This window comes from Diadema antillarum, unplaced genomic scaffold, assembly GCF_040938485.1.
Source record: "Diadema antillarum isolate AM-2024a unplaced genomic scaffold, OU_Dant_1.0 seq00001545_RagTag, whole genome shotgun sequence".
Classification (NCBI taxonomy): Eukaryota; Metazoa; Echinodermata; class Echinoidea; order Diadematoida; family Diadematidae; genus Diadema; species Diadema antillarum.
In genome coordinates, this window is record NW_027272274.1 from 363,347 (window position 1) to 382,214 (window position 18,868).

The following is an 18,868-nucleotide window of genomic DNA, read 5'->3' on the forward strand; positions in this document are numbered from 1 at the left end:
TTTGATTATTTTTGCAATGTTTTTTTTCTTTCTTATGTAATTGATGACACTTGGGAGTGGATTTCTTCATTAACATTGGTTTCAAAGATTATGTGGATGCCCAAGCCAGCTATCGCCCTAGGATGCTTAACCCATTTAACCCATTGAGGACGAACTGATTGTGGTATAACACATATTTCCCATAGACATATGCCTGAGTATTCTTGGGACTCGTCTTCAGCGGTTAAACTACACTGACTAGCATCTCACTTCAGATCGGAAAAAGTGGTAGGATATCAAATAGTAAGGACCGGCATCAAAAATTACCTTCCTTCAAAAAGAAACTACTTCCTCTTTTGACTTTACTTGGCATTATGGATTCATTCACTGACATCCATTAAAACACCATTATGAAAACAATACAACGCAACGAATTTTATGATGCCACTTTTATCACTACAAACACACTCACAGTCATATGCATTAAATGTTTCTTTATCATTACAGGGCATCGGTACGCAAATGCACAAGATATGGATTGAGGGAAAGCAACAATGTAGCAGAGTACAACAGTGAGGTTTGAGGATAATTAGATAATCTTGTCAAAAGTTATCTTTTTTTTTTTAAGTTTCAGTGCCAACACTGCTTGTTGAGATGAATATCACAGTTTGAAGTATCACTGGAAAACATCAAAGTAAAGAAAACATAAAGAGAATTCCATTCATTTTCATTTATCAAGCATAATTAAAGAGTACTTGACTTATCTTTTCAGACAGCAGGGAGGATAATATTACCCATAACATGTGTCAGTAACAAGTCAGGAAATGTGTGTTTCCTATGAAAAATGAAATTTTGTGGAATTCATTTCATATTTTTTTATATTGTTGTCCGGCAGTGACATCACAAATTCTTGTAGTCTTCTCACCCAGCAATGGTGGCATCAAAACTTTCAAAAATTTGTAACTTCTGTACAGATGGTCAGATTTTCCTCAAACTTCATTATGTGCCATACTAACACTGCTGCATTCACTCAATCCACATTTTGTGCATTAGAGTACCACTGCCCTTTAATGATAAAGAAACATAATGTGTATGAATGTGTGTGTGTGTATGTGTGTGTGTGTGTGCATGTAGTGATAAAAATGGCATTATGAAATCTGTGGCAATGTCTTGTTTTCATAATGGTGCGTAAATGGCTGTCTGTAATGTACCCATTACGGCAAGTAAAAATAAAAGAACTTAGTTTCTCGTCTGGACTTTCCAATGAAAGTGATGCAGGATGCAGGTCCATTTCCCATGAAGTCCATTCCTCTTCAATGCCATTTGCTTCACATGTTTTCTTTCTCCAGCATGATCAATTTCAATGCAAACAATTTGTCTCCAGGCTGGTATATAGGCCTACCACTTATTGAGCCTCTCAGCAGTTTTATGTTCTTGTACAAATATGTTGGTAGACTGAAAACTAAAACAACATGGGACTCAAATATAACAAAGCGAGGCTCTTGTTATCTTGTGCTGATATAAATGACCCTGACACAGATGAAATGATTCACAGAAGATGGCTGCACTCAATATCATATCCCAAAATGACATTTGAATGTCATTGGAACTATTTTCATGATAAACTGAATTACAATGTACACATCTTCACTTCAGTCTAATGAAAATGATTTTTTTTTCTTAACTGTGCTGCTGAACTGTTTAACTACTTTTAGTTTTAGAATGGATTTGTAACAATGTTACTTCCTCTTTCCTCTGGAGGTCAAAGTTCACAAGGCATTCATGCAAGCAGTCTCAGTGCTATCAAGAGATTTAAATCACTTTAGGTTCAAGATAACTCACACATGATGTGCAAAAGGAATGCTAACCTCGTGAATAGCATTGCAGTATTATGAAAGCCGTAAAGATAGGAACACTTTTTGAAGAAAACAGTATTTTTACTTTTTCTGCAATAGACATGGTATGTAGTTATTACAATTTTTTAAAGAATATATAGTATTAGCCAAAGACACTTGGAAGAATTAAGCATATCCATGATATCGTGGATCTCATTTTGTACATTTATCATGGTCCATTCACCCACTCAGAAATATCTATTCACATTAAAAAAAAGGAAATGCACTAAACATCAAAAGTAGACATGAAAAAAAGACCAAAAGGGCAGGTTCATTGGGAATGGCCAAAATCATGCATGTGTTTCCATATCTTATTGAACAATCTATTCAAATTAATATTATTGGAATGATGCAGTATTCTGAGGCCTTGGTCAAGTATGTAATTAACTTTGTAATCGTATGTAAATCAGGAAGTTCATACAAGATTTTGAGCAACATTAAGGTGCTATATGTATGTAGCACCTTAATGTAAAGCAAAATCAGTATTCTGATGTCTTAAATATTATCTTAAGTTCCTCCTATCAAATCATTATTCCATCCAATCACACCCATTGCTAGACACGGATATCATGATTTGTAGATTAAGCCCCGGATGCGAACTTGCCCAACCCTGCAATTACAACAAAAGAACTATCTGCATATTACAGTCTGTGACTACAACCCTTCACCTGTACACACAAAGTTGTCATCCTCTTTAAGCATATCACACAAATTGATTAAATTCCTTGAATGGGGCCCGTAGGTATAATTACATTTTTGATTGATTTTCACTACTAATCACGCACTCAGAACACCAATTTACCATTATCTCTGTAATTAAGTCCTCTCAGCGGCACATGGGCATTGATAAGTGCAAGTGCACACGACTTTCCTCCCAAAACACTTGTTGTCACGGTCGTTATTGAACCTCATACCTAATTGAGCTCTCAGAATAGGATATCACTTGTTGAGTGCTGATTTAACTCTTGACTAACAATCTCTCAGAATACCACACTCGGGATAAACAACACTTGATATATACAAAAAGAAAAAGATTCATACAAGACCAAGAATCAACAACCAATGATGTTAACCCGTTCCATACGAGAACCTGGTGGCCTGTGTATTAAATCAATGGGGATTTCAGAATTAAGTATGGAACGGGTTAATGAACATCCTACTTAATTGAGCTCTCAGGAAAGGATATCACTTGTTGAGCGCTGATTTAACTCTAATTATTTCTCAGAATACCACACTCAGGATAAACAACACGTGATATAAAAAGAAAAAGATTCATACAAGACCAAGAATCAACAATCATGGTTATTAACCCGTTCCATACGAGAACCTGGTGGCCTGTGTATTAAATCAATGGGGATTTCAGAATTAAGTATGGAACGGGTTAATGAACCTCCTACTTAATTGAGCTCTCCGAAAAGGATATCACTTGTTGAGTGCTAATTTAACTCTAATTATCTCTCAGAATACCACACTCAGGATAAACAACACGTGATATAAACAAAAAGAAAAAGAATCATACAAGACCAAGAATCAACAACCAATGATGTTAACCCGTTCCATACGGAACCTGGTGGCCTGTGTATTAAATCAATGGGGATTTCAGAATTAAGTATGGAACGGGTTAATGAACCTCCTACTTAATTGAGCTCTCAGAAAAGGATATCACTTGTTGAGCGCTGATTTAACTCTAATTATTTCTCAGAATACGACCCTCAGGATAGATAACACTTATATACAAAAAGAAAAAGATTCATACAATAACAAGAATCAACAACCAGTTCTGAATTCTTCAGGAGATAAATCAAAGGTATATTTTGGCTAATTTTTAACTGAAAATGAGAGGAAAATTAGCCTCAAACTTCAATACCCATAACTCTTAGAATGCACATAACAAATTGAAATCAAGAAAATTCCCTAAAAATACAATCTATGAAAATTGATATGGTATCTTAGTTGCAGTGATTTGACGATTCTGAAATTTTGACGTGGAGGTTTACAATTTTACGAAATTGCCAAATTTTTCATAAATATGTTTTTAACATAAACTTTGTCACAGATGTGATTTTTGATGAGTTAGAAGGGTGTAATAATTTGTATTATTAAAAAAACAAATGTTTATAAAATATTGTCATAATTGTTGCTAGAAGTTGAAGGAGTCACTTTATTTACCTGAGGTGGTCTGAGTGGACATGGCTGATATAAATGAAGTCAGCCTTGGACAAGCGGTCAAGCCAGTCAGCAGGAGGTTCATGCATCAGCCACCAGCCTCTGGCAAAGGCTGGACCGGTCAGCCACGGGTCGGTGAACATGATAGTGCCACCCAGATTCAACTCCATGCAGGCATGGGTGAAGTATGTCAGCTGATAAAAACAAATGGAGAGGGTGCAGGTAATAGCAACAATCTGGAGAAGTACACATCAAACAAACAAATACACAGAAACCAACAACAATGCTGAAATCCCTTCCCCTTAAAAGAAAATAAGAAAAATCAATCAATCAATCAATCAATCAATGAAAAAAAAAATCTGCTAAAACTGCTAAAATATTATGCATATCACTCCTGATCTCTCTGATTCAATTTCACAATCTTACACTCATAGGAAAGAAGTTACTTACGAAGCTTGTAATTATGTGTTAGAGGAGCAGGAATTCATGTGAACACTTACACTTTTATGTAAATCTTTATGTGATGTACATCTTTCCTTTAAATACTGGGGGCTGATGAATTATGAATAAGGCCAAGAGAAAATGTACAAGAGGTGAGACAGTGGGTATTTCTTCAAGGGCAAGTCCAAGCTATTTTGCACCAGTAACGCGTGGGACATCACAAGAAGATTTAGCCCTATATTGCACTGTTAAGATTGAAATTTCATATGTTGGGTTGCTTTTGATAACTAGTAGGTATCTTCGTTCAAAACGATAGAAATAATCAGAATCACGCATTCAGTATTCAATTTATGCAAATTTATTCTCAAGTAACGCGTGGGACCACAAAAATTGTCCTTTTTTCTTCTTTTACTTTTATCTCAATTATTGTGAAAATACTTGGTATACTATAAAATCATTACAAACATCTTTTTCTACAGCAATAACTGTACCTTAAACAAAACATTTCAGAAAAAATCATGAAACTGTTTTCTCTCAAGGTCAATTATAGAAAGATAGGTATAGTAACGCGTGGGACATTTTTGTCACTATGAATATTGTGATGTGAATTGCACATTTGCTCAGAGAAACTTTAATTTGGGGTACTAATTATCTAAATAGATGTATTTCTAATAATTTCTTGCAAATTCAAATGATTTAGACCCATCAGAACAATAGATATAATAAAAAACATGAAATGCCTGTGTTATCCTTTATTTTTTGACATTTGACTTTGAATGTGACCTTGAAAATAGCATGTAATGATCTTTTGTGAATTATTTATCCAAAGTGGAACTTTTCACCAAATTTCAAGTCAGAAATCAGAAAATTACAAAAAATCCCGCAATAATGTACACATTTACCATAGAAGACTAAGATTTAGTACACTTCCATTGACTTGTACACAAATCGTCCCACGCGTTACTAAATTTAATTGAAAATTGCAAGTATGACATTTATCTCTTGGATATGATTAGGTCCATTGTGAATTTGGTCTTTTGAAAGTTTCAAGTCAATTAAATCATTAACTTTTATGCAAATGAGAAATAATGACCTAAAAAAGTAACGCGTGGGACATGCTAATTTTGGCCCATCCCTCATTTGCATATTTAATCAGCTGAGAAACTGAAATGTCAAAACTGAAACAGTCATGATAACTTGTTAGTCAGACTTAAGGTCACCATACTTATTTTCATAAAAACTTGTAAAAATTGAAAGATATATTTTAAAATGCAGAATTTTTGAATGTCCCACGCATTACTCTAAATCTTAATTTATGCAGATTAATTAATTTATTGCTGGCTATGCGGAAGGATTTTTACTTTTCTTTTTGAAATTCATGTATTTTAACTTCTTAGCTTTAAAATAATACCAAGTTTATGTAGATTGACCCATTTTGAATTTTCAGTCTTGTGTGATCAAATAGCTTGGACTTGCCCTCAAACATTATTAGGTTTCAGGTTTAAGATTTTGACACTTGCATGCAAATGTTTTTCATGGAAATGCCCCTGCATACCTCAGTGAACTCATCAAGCCATATCATCCTGGTTGTAATCTGCGCTCAACATTTAAAAAAAAAATCTCCACTTTGAAATAAGTGTCAAATCTAAGACATTTGGTGATAGGGCTTTTGGAAAAATGGGACCATCATTATGGAATAACATCCCTCTCAGTGTTAAATGCATTTCATACTTTGATAAATTCAAATCTGTGTTAAAAACTTAATCTTTGATAACTGTTAATTATATGTGAATAGAGAAAAATATTCAAAAGATTTTGTTTCCATTTGTACACGCATAGAGCAGTATTATGCGTTCTGAGAACTGACTGTTATTGACTGTGATACTGCATTGAATTGGCTTCAGCTCAGTGGCAGTGTTGATGACCAGTAATCAGTTGATATGCGAGGTAAAATCCCAGGCTAATTGTAGTTCATTCTTTTTCACTTGGTGTTCAAATTAAGATACACGTCAAGCAAACAATCGTATCAACAGAGAGTAACAGCAACAGGTCACTCAGGCCTATTATCATTTCAAGCACACGCTTACGATATGTGGTCTGAAGCATTTTTCTCCTTGTTAACATTCCCTTTAATCTGGTGTAAATTATCATTGTTGATAATAGATTTGTAAGTTATGTTTGCACTGTATATTCTCTTGTCTGTAATTTTGAAAAATATCATTGATGATGTTATCTTATATTGAAAATGTTTAGAAAAAATACTATTCATGATGTCATTTTGAATCGAAGTGATGAAAAATGCAGAAATAAAACCAAACAAACAACAAAGAAAAACTAGACTGTAAAACTGCATGTTCTTTGGTACAATACATTAATATCATCATTTATGAATACTAATAAATATTGATGAAACACACAAAAAAAATCAATACATTTGATATCACCTTATACATTGTATAAGCAATGGGAAAAAGAGAGAAAAAAATGTACGCCTATATGTAGCAGACTGGGATAAACTTTCAAAGATCAGTTTGGCAAGGAAATATCAGTTTTTCCAACAAGAAGAAGAGAAACATGACGACAAACAGCACATGGCATACTATAAAATTTGCTTAGGACTTCAATATGTTGACTGTTCTACATTCTCAGCTTTGCTTGGAACTTCAATATGTTGACTTTTTTGCATCTCAGATTTCTGTTTTAAACCCTAATGCTTTCACAACTATTGAGTATATAGACTTGAGAAAAGGCGGTGAATGAAAATCAAAACTAATCAATCAAAATTTGGGTCAAAAACTGATTGGAACTGTTGATAAATGATACTGGAGATACAGGACCAGATGTCTTAAAATGAAACAGACTGACAAATTCTCACAAAGAAATAGCTTACATGAGGGGATTGTATTGACTCTAACTTTAAAACTACAAACACTGAAAGGTGACAAAATTTCAGCACGACTTAATCCCAACTGAAAATTTGAGCCAGACTTTTGTCTTCAAGTGCATAACATGCTTTTAACTGTAAGTGTGCTTCGTTTGCAGAATGATAAATATGTCTAGAAAACTATATGGTCAATGAATAGAGATTAGCTAATCCCCCTAATCCCTATTCTATAGCCATGGCCTCCCCTGTTGGTCACATGAATGTCTGAGAAAAAACTTGGCAAGCGAAGCTTTAATATTGTCAGGAGAAAGGGGTAAATCCTTACCATATTTACCTCGATATCAGAGCAATGGTGTCTTGACTGAAAACATCTCTAACATGGGATTTAATTAGTGTAACTAACTCAAATTGAAAATATTGAATTACTTTGACAAACATAAGCAATAAAAACAGAGCTACAGATGTAATCAGTAGGAAAAAAAAGGTTGAAAGATGAGTTACGTATTCAAAACGACCACTTTTTCATAAAAACAGAAGAGTATGAAGAAAAACAGCCATTGGCATCAGGTAACACCTGTCATTCGAATATATAGGACTGGTTAATATTGATTTTCTCCATTCTCAAATATCAGCTTGAGAGTAAAAAAAAAAAAAACTATTAATACCTTCAGACTTCCAGACTTGAGAAAGGATGGAGAATGTAAACCAAAACTAACTGATCTCAAACTTGGGTTAAAAGCTAATTGGAACAGTGAATCAATGATACTGGCTACCTAACAGAGAGAGCTACATGTACAGTACCAGATGTCATACAATACTAACAGACTGAGGAATTCTCATCATTAAGTCAGAGTCTCGTTTTCTCTGAATTACACGCCCCTTGACTGTTGCCTTCAGCCCATCCATTGCTTTTTTCCCTCTTTCTCTTTGAACAGTAATGTACAGTATGTCATCCTTCCCCTCCCCCCCCCCCCCCAAAAAAAAGAAGAAAAATACGATCAGATTTCCACATCAAAAACTTTCAATATAACAAAACTGTCCAAATGATATTTCAGGGTCTAAAGACATAACATCTTACCACTATTACCAGTACCTATATATAGCAAAAAACCCCATTCAATTTGGTTAAGTGGTCACAGAGAAATATGGATCGTTGTAAAGCATGCCATGGGTTTATTTCTTCCGAGTTTACTGCTTGGATGCTCTTGGAACTACATATTGGTGTGTGAACACAATGGACAGAACTTTGAGGGAAGGGATTCCTGATATGCTCTACAAAGATCCTCATTTCTCTTTGACCACTGAAGCAAATTGGATGGGGTTTTCTGAAAGATGTGGGTAATAAGTTATAGTTCTATACACTGAAATAGTTGGATTGATTAACTATTTTTACAGTTATCATTGCAGAGGGTCCTGGACATAGTAATTTTTTTTTTTGAGGGGAGGGGGGGGGGACGGGGACATACGGTGTAGGATTGTGAAAGACTCATATTCATGGAATTCTGTAGGTCTACTCATTAAAGGAGCATATCTTCCAAGTTTTACACCCAATGAAGACCGACACCTTACTATCTGAGATTTAAAGGCATTATTTAACATTTGCACATGAAACAAAAACCCAGCAATAGCACTTTAAAATAGTTCTTAAAAATATGAGTTATGGATAGAAACAACCACTGTAAAAATTTGAATCAGTAAAATCAATGTTAAGTATTCTATTGTTAAATGTAAAAAATGTGAACAATTAGTTTTAATAAAAATGTTTCCAGACTAAACTGTCTACAGTTACAGTTTATCGAGAAAAATACTGATATCTCCTTATATTTTAGGCTTTACTGCGAAATGTTTATATGGTAGGATGATTTGTGATACAGGTGACCTACATGTATGCATCAAATTTTTATGTGACCTCGAACATTTTTAAAATCACTGCTCCCAAAGGTAAAAGGGACCTTTAATATGCCTGAGTCTGTACCATTGTCATGTTGGTTTCTATAAAGTGTAGACCTTTATTCAGACAAAGAAAATACCGTACATCTTATGCTTTCTAACAAAGTGGAGCCATGTCTTGCGACATTTATTCAACATTGAAAGAATTTTATTTGAATAATATGCAGATTTTGAGTTGATTTGTCAGAATCTGGAAAATTTTTCAGGAATAATTTTCCCATTTGACCCATCCAATATGTAATCATGATGCAGAGTCAACAATTATTGATACACGATTTAATACTGATTTAATTTCCTTCACTTGTTACTGACATACATCAAGGGTGATGTCATTCCCCTTGCCTTCTGAAACATGAAAGTCAGGTGCTCTTTCATTATGTCAGAAAACGGAAAATATGTTAAATTCTCTTTCTCCTATATTTGTTTATTTTGGAAGCAGAATTATCAAAAAGCCTGTACTTGGCAAAACTAAAGTAAAGTGATCTTAAAATAAGCAACATACCATGAGGGTCCTACTCAAGAAAGAAAAAAAAATCAATCAAAGTTGATGTGTCTGTCTCAAATTGACCTGATATGTTAACCCATTGAGGACGAGTCCCGAGTATACTTGGGCAGGCGTTTATGGGAAATGTGTGTTGTAGCAAAGTCAGTCCGTCCTCAATGGGCTAAGGCACATGTGATTCTGAATAGTGCTATGACATGAAAGGTTTCCTAAGTCCATGTTATCAGGCTCAATTTTGTACACAATTGAACGGTTTAATTGCAAAACTAGTTCACTCCATTCTTGTTGAGATATCTGTGATTAAAGCTGCTAAATAACTAAGAAAATGAGAAGTTCAGGATATTCTGATCATAACTCCACAAATCTTCGTTGTTATATTACAAGTGAGGTGTTACTGGAATGGTTCTATTTTGCCTTAAACAGTAACAGACTTCAAATGTTGACAAATGACATTTAATCTATTTTCAAAAAAAAAAGGGAAACTCTTTAATTTGACTAAATGTTTGCAAAGTTATTTGGCCCAGGAGGGTCTTGCAATATTTTCAGGACACATCAGTGAAGTTTGAAGTATCATCGAACAAAGTCATTCAAAAATTATCATTCTTGTTTAACTTTCAGTATTAAAACAACTACCATACAATCCCTTGCAGAGAATGTGTACACTTCATAAAAAAATCACATTTTGTGGAATTCTCTCTATTTGGTGTAGATATTGTCCTGCAGTGATGTCTCACAGTGTTATAGCCTTCCCATCCAGCAATGGCAGTCAGTGAAACTTTAAAATCTTCCAAAGAAATAGTCAAATTTTCCTCACATTGATGTATTCTACAAGTAATATTGCAGGATTCAGTCAATACCCATATACAGTCAAACCTGCCTTGGAAGCCACCTATTTATAGTGGCCACCTGCCATATAACACTGCCACTAAAATCCCCCCCCCCCCCCCCCCCCCCCCCGCGGAAAGCTGTGTTAGGTTAAAGACCCTGTGTATAGCAGCCACCTGCCTATAGCAGCATGCAACTTTTCTTGTCTCCCTTGAGTGACCACAATAGACAAAGCTGACTGTATATTTGAGTATTATTCCCCTTTAAAGGGGAAATCCAGTCCAAAAACAAGTTAGTCTGATAAAAAAAAGGAAACAGAGTGTGGTTGGAAATGACAAATTCAAGCATTGTCAAGTTTTCCCAAAATTCCCTTACAAACCACATGAATCCTCCACATGGCTACAGGTTAGTCCAAGAGGTGAAAAGTGCTGAAATTACACAGCAAAACATGACAATCCCTTGATTTTCCACAATTCTCAACAATCCACTTGCATCATCAGTTTTGCTGCAATTTCAGCAAAACTTGGTGAGTGCATCTAGGAGGGTACTTACTTCAGGAGTACTGATATCAGCAGAACAAGTTTTGCTGTAATTACAGCAAATCTCTTGGACCATCACACATGCTCAGGAAACATGATGTATGTGCAGGTCATGCAGACCAAATTTTGCTGTAATTTCAGCAAAATTATATAGGCCTTTGGACAGATGCTGGAGTGCATATTGTAGGACCTAATCATGTTTATGATTTTTTTTTTTATTATGCATATGTCATGGTTTGTTGAAATTGACAATATTAGTATGTAAATCCTCACCTTATTGTCAACTAAATGCGATGACTTTGTCTCATATGATGGATTTCAAACATGTTTAGGCTTTCACTCTCCATGATATAGCTGACAGAAGTAAGACAAGTCACTCATCAACTCAATTTTTTGTCTTTCATTCTATTTCCTCTTTACTCCACAAAGCATATCTCAGTACATCTATCAACAGATACCAAATAATTGTAAATGATATAGTAAGATTTGTGTTTATTGTTGAAATACATTTCTTTATTTCCATTTTTTTTTTGGGGGGGGGGGTGTTACAGTTTGGTACTTGATATGTAGCGTTTGTAATACAAATGGGAATTCATACAAGAAAAAGAAAAATGCTTTATCAGAAAAGAAGAATACTGACAGTTAAATCTAGGGCAATATACATGTACATTTACAGACAGAAGTCATGCAAAATACTAGTATGCTGCATGTGCTTTCTCGTCATTTCAAAAACACTGCAATCATTATGGCATCTTGGATATGAATTGCTCAGATGATACAAACTTAGGATAAATAAAAGACATACACAATTTCATTCAAAATAATTTATTCATATTGTTAACTTTTAAATAGCTTCAATGACTAACAGTCAGGCCTTATGAATAATAATTGTTCAAATTTTATGAAACTGCTCCTATTGATTGATTGAACAGATAAAACAAAATAAAAAAATACCTCACAAAAGTTTCCTTCTGAGAAAGGTGGTTAGTCTTTCTAAATAGAGATAATTAGCTGTTTTTATACTTTCACATGATTATGAGGCTTACTCAACAAACTTATAGAAAAACAATAAAACACAAAAGGGACCGACTCAAAAACAAATCAAAATGGAGGAAAATGGATACTTTTTCTTTCTTTCAAAATATTTGATGAGCTTTGCAAATGATTTCTTTGCTCTTTCTCATATTTTAAGTGTTTGTATTCATTTTATTCATTTATTTATCTATTTTTGCATGTAAAAATTCATGAAATTATTAATTAAGTCCCCAACATCAGGGACAATTTAAGGCATGGAGGTGCCAGTGACCCTGTAGAAATATTATTTTACTCACCTTTAAAACACCTGTAAGTTCACTCATCTACATAACATAGCGGTCACGTGTGCCAAATTTCAACCTAAATGCTCAAGACTTAGGGAGGTTTCCACAGTATTTTTGCACGATTTCCATTGAAAATATTATGCTGTTACCATTGGGCATCACATTGTTCAACAATGACCAAAGATCGAGTTTGCACATCTGTGTAGCATGGCAGTCATATGTGCCAAATTTAAATCTAAATGCTCAAAGACTGAGGGAGTAAGCTGAATCCACAATATTTTGTATGCTTTATAGGGAAAAAATGTTGTTACCATAGTAACACATACTTCAACAATGACAAAAGATTAAATTTGCACATTTTTGTACTACAGCAGTCACATGTGCCAAATTTCAAGCTAAATGCTCCAAGACTAGGGAAGTTAACTGTTTCCACAGTATTTTCGTAGGACTTTTATTCAAGATATGCTGTTACCGTGGCAATTCATTGTTCAACAATGGCAAAAAAATTAAGTTTGCACATCCACATTTTGTACATACCAGAGTGGTCACATGGGCCAAATTTCAAGCTAAATGCTAAAAGACTGAGGGAGTTGGCTGAATCCACAGTATTTTTGTATGCTTTTTAATGAAAAAAATGTTGTTAGCATGGCAACGCATAGCTCAACAATGATGAAAGATTCAAGTTTGCATATATCTACGTACTATAGTGGTCACATATGCAAAATTTCAAGCCAAGTGCTCAAAGACTGAGGAAGTTGACTGAATCCACAGTAATTTTGGATGATTTTCATTCAAAATATGCTGTTACCATGGCAATGCATCATTCAACAATAACCAAAGATAAAGTTTTCACATCTATCATAGCAGTCACATGGGCTAAATTTCAAACTAAATGCTCAAAGATTTAGGGAGGTAGCTAAAAAGCATATAAAGGTATGCTTTTCAGTGAAAAAAATGCTGTTACCAAGGCAACGTATTGATAAACGTCTAGATAGAAGATGTGTTCTGCACTTCTGCACAGTAGTCGTCACATATGTGCCAAAATTCAAGTCAAGTACTCCAAAAACACAGGGAGTTAGGTTAATCCACTTTTTTTTGGTATGATTGGTACAAAAACTGCTGTTGCCATGGCAACATATTTGTTCACATATACATCAATGGCATCTTGCACAACTACACCTTACATTGACGGCATCTTTTATCCCAAATTTGAACTGAATTGCTGTACAAGTGATAGAATAGTTTGATCAACCACAATGTATAAGATTTTGTCAAAATTTGCTGTTGCCATGACAATGCATTATGCAACTCTAACAAAAAGCGTTTGCACATCTTCCTTTGAAAGTGAACATACATGCCAAATTTGGGGTCAATTACTCAAAAAATGAAAGAGTAGTTCCATCCACAACATTCTGTATTTTATTTTTAATTTGCTGTTGTTATGGCAATGCACCAGGCGATACCAATGAAGAAAGTGTCTTGCACATCTTCTTTTGATAGGAGTTACACATGCCACATTTGGGGTTAATTGCTCAAAAAATGAGAGTAGTTCAATCAATAATTTATAAAGAAAATTTGCCATTGTCATGGCAACGCATTATGCGATACTAACAAAAACGGTGTCTTGTACCTTTGTATCTCCATGGGTCAAAATAGTCTAGGACCCTGTTTAATCAAAAGATAAAATTGATTTTAAATTGCTGCCACAGACTTATGATAGAAGTCAATTTTGCAATCAATTCTAACTCTTCATAATACGAGACCAAGTACAGTTAGGATTTAAGGCATGGCGTTAGAAATCGCTGTTTCATGTTCACAAAAAGTTTTATGTCTGGTTTCGATGACACTTGTGCAGTCTGGTAATTTTCATCTTTATTTCCTTTTTTTTTTTATTTCTATTTGCGCATCCCTGTGTCTTAACCATCATAATTATATCACCTGTCCTTAATAAGAAGGGATAGCAAAAAGTAATTACCATCACAAAGATACCAGTACACATCTTCCCCAGAGAGTGGCTGGCGATACAATGAGACACGAGTCCATTGTATTCCTATCTGCGCGGCAAACCCAGTTTGGCACATGCTTTAAATATTTTGAGTGGCAGCATCGAACATCTGGCAAAGGATATAAGATGGTTGTGACTCCATTCTTTTTAACCTCCTTGGATTTATATATCACACTTTGTATCATTCTGTGATAAGGCAAATATTAAGGACATGTCCACCTTCATGTACATAAGGATTGAGAGAATGCAGCAGTATTAGTAGAACACAAAGTTTGAGAAAAATCAGACAATCCATTTAAAAGTTATGATATTTTTTAAGTATCTGCACAGTCACTGCTGGATGTGAAGACTGCTACAGTGTTGGTGTATGATGTCACTTGCATACAACGATTGAAGGAAAATAAAAAAGAGAATTTCACAAAACTTGACTTTTTTAATAAAGTGTGCTTTTCTTCGACCTGTTACTGAAGTATGATAAGGGTAATATTATTCCCCCTGTCTTCTGACAGAGAGAAGTTGAGTGTTCTTGTGTTATGCGAAAAAAATGGGAATATGTTGAATTTTCTTTAGTCTTTCTTTATATCGTTGTACACATGTGACATCATAAGCTATCGTTTTTTCATCGAGCTGTGGCTGAGCAGAAACTTCAAAATTCATAACTTTTGAACGGATTGTCCGATTTTCCTCCAACTCTCACTGTTATGTTCTACTTATTTTATTTTGCTGCATTCACTCAACCCATATGTCCATATAGATTTTTTAACTCTTATGTTATAATGATCTGTACTACCCTAAATCATGTGGCACACTAGTATGCATTCTGTATTAACTGATGCATCTGTTAAACTACCAGATACTTGAAGGTGCGACCATTATGCCCCTGGATTTACATCAAACTTTGGACTGATGCTGCTTGTTGGTGATGTTGCGTGAAGCTGGAATCCATCAAACTGATACCCTAGAAATGAAATGAACAAATGAGAAGAGTTAAAATTTGTACTGAGGAGAGTTCTGCAAAAACTGCAGCATGTATTCTTTCACAAAGCAACAGTATGCTGCTCTGTAAAGCTTACAATAATGTACTGCAACATATTTTTACATTAATTTTCATTTTCATTTTCTTCCCTTAAAGCTTAACATTGCTCTGATGCCAGAGACTAAACAAAGTTGTAAACAAGCAAAATACAAAATGCGTGCTCCTTCGATTCCTAATTGTATGAGAAGTTTTCTACAAGTATCCTTAATTAATTACAATATTATTTCTATTCAAATCTTTAAGTCCTACACAATAATGGTAAGTCTACCACAGATCACATATTAGTGCCTTGTTGCACTGTTTTGTAACATTTGCTATTAAGCAGGAATTCCATTCCAGGTTCAAGCTGATTTTAGAGCTTGTAAACCTGGCAAAGGATGTGAATGAAAAACTAGCAAACTTCAACATTCACATTTTTAATAGTTTCCAAATGATTGCAAAACCTAAGCAGGGGATTGAAAGCATTGTGAAATATTTGTGGGTGTCCATTTTTAGTTTTTGATTTAAAATAAAACAACAAAAATAGGACAATTTCTTGTGCACTTGCACATTTGTTCATGATCTGCTCATAATTTGCTCTGAAAAAGGGTGTTAAAGCCTTGTCATATGTGTACATGTATAACCTTCACAAGACGTGCATAATGCTCTGGAAATCTTTGTGAACTTCCATATGGAACTCAACAGTTTTTTAGAATATCTCACGTATGTTAATAGCAAAATCTGTGAAGTTTTTCTGGTCATTTACAACATATCTGCAAATTATTCGCATACCTTTTGAGGCATATACCTCCGCCAAGGGAGGAGGTTATGTTTTCATTACCGTTGGTTTGTTACGTAGTTAGTTTGTCCATGCGCAAAATAACTCAAAAAGTAGTTAACGGATTGGGATTGGGATTAATGGATTAACTTGCAGGAAAGGTTGAGAACGACACAAGTAATAAACAATTAACTTTTTGTAGTGATCCAAGAATTTTGGGGGAATTTATAAAGGATTTTTGATATTTTGGCGGGAAGGGTCAATGAACTTGGGAGTTCAGGCTGCGCATATTTGAGGTTTGCATGCAGGCACTTTAGTGCGCACTCTAATCTCTGCTAGGGCGAGGCGCGCCGCACATCTGAGGGTTTACGGCGTTACAAAAGCTTACTATATTGTGAAATCGGGCGATTTTTCAGAGGACGGAAATCACTGATCTCTGTGGAAGAGCAAGATCACGGTGGAAAGTAGCTGCTTGATGGAGGTCTGCGCTCTCAGAGTGCTTTTCTACTTACAAATGTTTAGCTGTGTGTTACTCATGATGAGAATTATTTTCAGTGCCATTGTTGCAACAAATAAAAAAAAAGAAAGTGAAAATTTCAGAATGTTGGACTTTGCCTTTTTTTGACATTTACATCCTTTGCAAATGGTTCACATGCTCAGTAAAATCAGCCTGTATAGTATGATAAGAGTAAAAACTCGGGAGGACAACAGTGTAAATTTTTTTTATCAGAATTAGATAAATAATGAAATAGGGAAGTTATGAAATTGTGAAGTTTTGTTAATTTTTGCAGAACAGTTTTCAAACATTTGAAAGCAGAACTGTTGACTGCAGAACAGTTTTTATACATTTTCATACATGTATTTGACATGAATATATGCAAATGAGTGAGCTGATGTTGCCATACCCTTACAATTCTCTATTGATCATGGGGGGGGGGGGGGGACTTTTTGGCCCCACTTCAGATCTCATTTGTGGATCACGTGATCCTCGCAAAAATTTGCACTAAGGTAGAGGCCAAAGTAATCTACAAGACTGTATAGTTCGATTTTTCACATTTTGATTCATGTATCTTATATTAATAAATGCTATCATTAAATTTATGCAATTTTTTTTACACACAAATAAATTTTTTCTTAGGTGATCATACTATTTTCAATATTCGTAACAATGATATTGAAGCAAAAATTTGGCTTAATAATTACTTCTTTCGAATTTTATTGTGTATTGAATGTCTTATGTATTTCTTTGTTGTTGTTTTTTTTTGTCAAAATTTGTCGCAAAAACTTTTTAAAGCAAAGTTATGTGATACTTGAAAGTAAAAAGTTATAGAATGTTGCAATGAGAGCATCATGCGTTGTGGAATGATCATGCGAAATGTCAAGGGGGGCCAAAATGCCTCCCCCCGGTGGGAATAGGATTAAAATGCCATTCATTCCATATTTTTCATCTCATTTTGATAACAACAGGAAAAAAAAATCAATGTTATGCTAAATAGATTGTACTCTTTTTTCAAACTACATTTTAACTGCATTTCTGTGTAATAGAATACAGTAGCACTCTTTATCAATGCATTGGAAATGCAGATCTTCATTATTATCCATTCAATCCATTTGAATTCACCCCCCCCCCCCAATACTTTTGAATGAAGAAAAGCTGAGTCTGGGAGACAAATATAATCTAACTTCATGTAGGTGTTGAAAGTGATACGCTCCATCATTGAGGCTTGTGCATACTATATATTTCCAAATCATTCAAAAATTCATACAAGTTCATTACTCAACCTGGAAATTGAATGGATAGGAACACATTGCATTGTAATTCAATAACAAATTTAACTAGAGAAGCACTCTAAGAGCGCAGACCTCCACCAAGCATGCAGCCCTTTTCCATCACTGATCTTGTTCTTCCATAGAGATAACTGGGACCTGTTGCATAAAAGTTACAATGATGATAACTTTGCCATACAATGGTAACTTCAATGGAATTCTTGATTGTGATTGGCTGTTGAGTATTATTGCCATGGTGGTTACCATTGGATGGCAAAGTTATCACCACTGTAACTTTTATGCAACGGGCCCCCGATTTCCACCCATACGTACTCATAGCATGCTGAAGTATTTATAGTATGCTGAAAGTCGCCCAATTTCACAATATAGAAGCTTTTGTAACGTCTTAAACCCTCAGATGTGCGGTGCACCGCGCCCTAGCAGAAACTAGAGCACACGCTTTAGTGCATACATGCAAACCTCAAATACGCGCAGCCTGAACTCTCAAGTTCATTGACCCCACCTGCCAAAATATCAAAATCCTTCATAAATTTTCAAAAATTCTCGGATCACTACCAAAAGTTAATTGTTTGTTACTCGTGTCATTCTCAACCTTTCCTGCAAGTTTCATCCCAATCCGTTCACTACTTATTGAGTTATTTTGCACACGGACAAACTGATGAACGAACTAACAAACAAACCAACTGTAATGAAAACATAACCTCCCCCTTTGGTGGAGGTAACAAGGTACAATACAATGTGTGTGATTCTGCATGCAAACAAAACTAGTTCAAAGGGGTATG

The 18,868-nt window shown here is 34.8% G+C and overlaps 1 protein-coding gene across 1 annotated transcript in view; it reads right to left on the minus strand.

Moving 5' to 3' along the window:
- LOC139710583 (cytidine monophosphate-N-acetylneuraminic acid hydroxylase-like) overlaps positions 1–18,868 on the minus strand; it is a 136,287-nt gene that overhangs the window by 102,440 nt on the left and 14,979 nt on the right. The window contains exon 4 of the mRNA XM_071622506.1: positions 4,044–4,234. Within this exon, the coding sequence (XP_071478607.1) occupies positions 4,044–4,234 (191 nt within the window). The remainder of the gene's footprint in view (positions 1–4,043; positions 4,235–18,868) is intronic.